General features: G+C 39.9%; 1 protein-coding gene across 5 annotated transcripts in view; it reads left to right on the plus strand.

The window, feature by feature from the left end:
• LOC105906628 (disks large homolog 4) overlaps positions 1 to 5000 on the plus strand; it is a 79788-nt gene that overhangs the window by 72249 nt on the left and 2539 nt on the right. For all 5 annotated transcript variants that reach the window (XM_031572489.2, XM_031572488.2, XM_031572487.2 and 2 more), the window contains 3 exons: positions 89 to 265; positions 3598 to 3640; positions 4776 to 4806. In XM_031572489.2, the coding sequence (XP_031428349.1) occupies positions 89 to 265; positions 3598 to 3640; positions 4776 to 4806 (251 nt within the window). The remainder of the gene's footprint in view (positions 1 to 88; positions 266 to 3597; positions 3641 to 4775; positions 4807 to 5000) is intronic.

Below are 5000 nucleotides of genomic sequence, written 5' to 3' on the forward strand. Positions count from 1 at the left end.
CATCTCTCTCCATCTGTCTCTGTCTCTCTCTCTCTCTGTGTCTCTCTCTCTCTCTCCATCTCTCTCCATCTGTCTGTGTCTCTGTCAGAGCGCTGTTTGACTATGATAAGACGGTGGACGGCGGTTTCCTGAGCCAGGCGATGGGCTTTAAGTTTGGGGATGTTCTGCACGTGCTGGACTGCGGCGATGAGGAGTGGTGGCAAGCCAGACGCGTCTGTCCACAGGGAGAGGGCGAGGACATCGGCTTCATCCCCAGCAAGAGGAGGTGTGTGTGTGTCTCTGTGTGTGTGTGTGTGTGTGTGTGTGTGTGTCTGTGTGTGTGTGTCTGTGTGTGTGTGTGTGTGTGTGTGTGTGTGTCTCTGTGTGTGTGTGTGTCTCTGTGTGTGTGTTAGAGAGAGAGAGAGAGAGAGAGAGAGAGAGAGAGAGTAGGTAGACTCCTAATAGGTTTCAGGGAAATAGTATTGTCATCAACCAAACGAAAAGGGGTAACACAGGGCAGAGACTCAGGATGAATGCTAATGTGCTTCAGAACAGAATTGACACATACATTGGAAACCATTAAAACAGGAGGATTTAACATTTGTCTGAAAATAAAAAAGAGGCACTCTCTACAACCAAAGATATCTTCTTATGTGCAGCATATATCCGTCCTGAATCCCCTTTTTTATGATGAGGAATGTTTCTTATGTTTCTATAATGAGGAATGTTTGCCATTTTCAGTCAAAAGGCGATGTTCTACTTTGTGACGATTTAAACGCAAGGACTGGCGTTGATCCAGGCACAGTCGACACTCAAGTAGACAAATATATCAGTAACGACAAACATCATCTACCCACATTCCACTTGAGAAACAATTATGACAAACTCATAAACAAAACTGAGAAGTGGTTTGACGATGAATGTAAAAAACACAGAGAAAAAACTCAGAGGTATTTCTAATCTAAACACAGGAACCACAATAATCAAGACCTACACCTTCAGTACAATGTCATACTTAAAGAATACAAACAAGCACTCAATGAAACAATGAAAAAGGAACAGCACATAAATCATCTTTTAAACACAATGGAAGAATCTATGAATACAAACTGGAACAAACTTTATACCAAAGAACGTTTGGCTATCCAAAACGGAAACACCCTAAAACCCTTATAAAAAAAAAGTTGAAGTAAATTCAACTAGATCCGAAATAAAACGGCAAATATTGCAAGAAAAATTATGGATTATCAAAAACACCTTGACTTTTATATTACACTAAAGGAGCTTGCAGCTCTAACACCAAACAAGTCTTGTGCATCAATGGCATCTCAAATGAAATGATTACACATATCGATGAATAAAGTATGTTGAGCATAAGATGCTTCCCTAGAGGCATATGTATCAATAGCAACCTGGTAAAACCCAACCCATTAAGCCTACCCTATTCAATCTTCATATACATGAATTTGCCAACACATTGAATTACTCTTCAGCTCCAGGCCTTCTCCTGAGGTGAGATTCAGAGGTGAAATGCCTTTATATTTGCAGACCTGGTCATAATGTCCAAAACTCAAGAGGGATTACAACAGCTGAACCAAATTTGAGACACATTTTGTCAGACTTGGGCCCTGAAAAAATTATTAATTTTCCAAAACAGATCCAGATGTCATGGAAACAGGTTTAACTTTAAACGAGTTAGGAGACAAAGCAATGAATGTTTTCTATACAATCGAAAGAGCAATCAATCGTGAAATATGAATATCTGTCTAAGCGATATAATTGAACCAATCGCTCTACATGGTAGTGAGCTATGTGGGCCACTTGGGAAGAAGAACTCTGAAACACTCTTTACTAGGGGTGGGGATTTTTCGATTTCTCTCGATTCTCTCTAGAACGATTCTGTCTCGATTCAGAAAAGTTCATAATCGATTTTTTTATCAAATAAAATAAATAAATAAAAAAAAATTTTTTTTTTTTTTTTTTTTTTTTACACATTCATTTTGTGTTGAAATGCAAGCTGCATCGATTATCGCATTGTTCATAGAAAGTCATAATTGTGACAAGGACACACTTTTTCTCTAATAAAAAAATAGATCTGTTGATTTTCTTTAATTATCAAACACAAAGTAGGAAGTGATTTGAGACTCTGAGTAGCAAACTCAAATGTTTTAAAAATCGAGATGCATCGATAATCGTTTTATCGGTTTAGAATCGAGAATCGGTTTAGAATCGAATCGTTGACCTCTGAATCGGAATCGAATCGAATCGTGAGGTGCCAAGAGATTCCCACCCCTACTCTTTACACAAGTCTGTGAAAGTGCACAGCGCAACAAGAGCTCAACACTAATTTGACCAGCTTTTAAAGTCCAGTGACCCAAATTCCTATACTTTCAAGCTGTTTGGTGCCAAGAGCAGAACATGGAAAAGAGTGCCCTTAGTCAGCTTGTTCTGGAGATCAGTTCTGCCACAGGTGAAAAAGTGTCCCAGAAAAGACAATATGCCTAAAACAAATAATAAAAAAAACTCATTGGAAAATTGCCACCAAATGACAAAACAAATGAGAAACGTACCTGATTTTTTAAGAGAAATGGCAGAATATGTATCTACTACAAAAGACCCCAAGATGAGCAAGACACTCGCTAAGCAAAGCCTCAGTAACCATGCACTGGCCATTGAAAAGGGTTTCTACAGACAAATATGGCTACCAAGGGAAGACAGGATATGCTCTTTCTGCACACAAGAAGTAGAAACAGAGGGGCACTTCCTGTTACATTGTGATGGGATTACATTGGAACAGCCAGAGCTAATATCAACAGCAACACAATAGGTCACAGCCTGCCATCATTTAAGGGACAGCCACTAGACAAAAATAAATAAATAACAGATTAAAGCCTTACACCTATTATATATATATATATTTACTTAATACTTACACTGCTCCTTGTCAAATATGTTTATGTAATACTTTCTGTCGGTTGTAGTGTACATACTTGAATTTGTATGTATGTATGAATTTGAGAGAGAGAGAGAGAGAGAGAGAAAGAAGTGTGTGTGTGTGTGTGTGTGTGTGTGTGTGTGTGTGTCCACGTGTGTGTTATTTTCCTCTGCTGCTCTTGTTGTTTTCATTCCTGTTCTTTTCATGACTTCCTGTACTACTCAACAGTATTATGCTGTCAGCAGGACTGTGCTGTCTCCACACACACACACACACACACACACACACACACACACACACACACACATAAACACACACACACACACACACACACACACACACACACACACACACACACACACACACACACACACACACAGACACACACACACACACACACACACACACACACACACACACACACACACATAAACACACACACACACACACACACATAAACACACACACACACACACACACACACACACATAAACACACACACACACACACACACACACACACACACCCACACACACATAAACACACACACACACCCACACACACTTTTAGAACTTCTCCAGAGCTCTCCCTCTCATACATGCTTCTTCTTCTTCTCTTCCTTCCTCTTCCTCTCCGACTGCTCCACCCTTCTCCTCCCACTCTCATCCCTGCCCGCCATCCAGGGTGGAGAGGAAAGAATGGTCTCGGTTCAAGTCAAAAGACAGGGTACGCTTGAATCCGCTTGCAAGTACTGTCTAGCCATTCATCATTCATCAGTCATTCATGTTGTCCAGCCCATTATGTATGAAGTTATTACCATGGAGAGCTGAAGGTTGTGCAGCACACTGCTGTTAAAACATTAGCACCCTACAGCATGACCTTTACCTTCATCTGTTAGTGTATAGTTCATGACCTTTATGACCTTTATGACCTTTACCTTCATCTGTTAGTGTATAGTTTCATGACCTTTACCTTCGTCTGTTACTGTATAGTTTCATGACCTTTACCTTTGTCTGTTACTGTATAGTTTCATGACCTTTCATGACCTTTACCTTCGTCTGTTACTGTATAGTGTCATGACCTTTATGACCTTTACCTTCGTCTGTTACTGTGTAGTGTCATGACCTTTATGACCTTTATGACCTTTACCTTCGTCTGTTACTGTATAGTTTCATGACCTTTATGACCTTTACCTTCGTCTGTTACTGTATAGTTTCATGACCTTTACCTTCGTCTGTTACTGTATAGTGTCATGACCTTTATGACCTTTACCTTCGTCTGTTACTGTGTAGTGTCATGCTCGCTGTTGGAGACGGAGGGCATGTGTGCTTATGAAAACAGTGGTAGAGGGAAAAGTCTAAAACGGGATTGAACGCTAGATTGTGCTTGTCAAATCGGACAACCACGTATTTTATTTTACCAGGACATATCAGAATGTTTTATTCAGTGCATAGCACCTCTCTGGTGTAATTGTTACTCCGGTGATTGTGTGTGTGCGTGTGTGCGTGTGTGTGACCGTGTTAAATATTCACAAATGGGCTCTTTGACCTCTGAGAGAGTAATTACTATCATTACTGCAGTCGGAGGTGAAAGTTTAACTGACTGTACTTTGTGTGCGCGCATGCATGTGATTATGAAGGAAATCTATTCTAGTAATAATATGAGACGGTTTGTCTCTTAGAAATAAGTTGGCATTAGTAATTACTGACACATATGGATTAAATGTATGAATATATTATTTTAATTATAACCTGCTGTATATTACATCATATATGGGCATATCAGTATGAACAGTCTAGGACTGTTGTTTTCTGAGGTTGGTAATACTGATAATTGTGCTTTGTCATTACTGTATTATCAGGATCGCAGTCGAGACAGTTTAGGATCACAAGGTAGGTCTGCTCTATAGCGCCCTCTATCTGGGGTCACGTCACACTCTAATACTGTCACACTTTTACTCTTATTGATTAGCTGTCTCCCTTCACTGCTCTCTCTTTTCTCCCTTTCTGTGTGTTTGTGTTTGTGTGTGTTTGTGTTTGTTTGTGTTTGTGTTTGTGTGTGTGTGTGTTTGTGTGTGTGTGTGTGT

Source organism: Clupea harengus, chromosome 8 (genome assembly GCF_900700415.2).
Source record: "Clupea harengus chromosome 8, Ch_v2.0.2, whole genome shotgun sequence".
In the NCBI taxonomy this organism is placed as follows: domain Eukaryota; kingdom Metazoa; phylum Chordata; class Actinopteri; order Clupeiformes; family Clupeidae; genus Clupea; species Clupea harengus.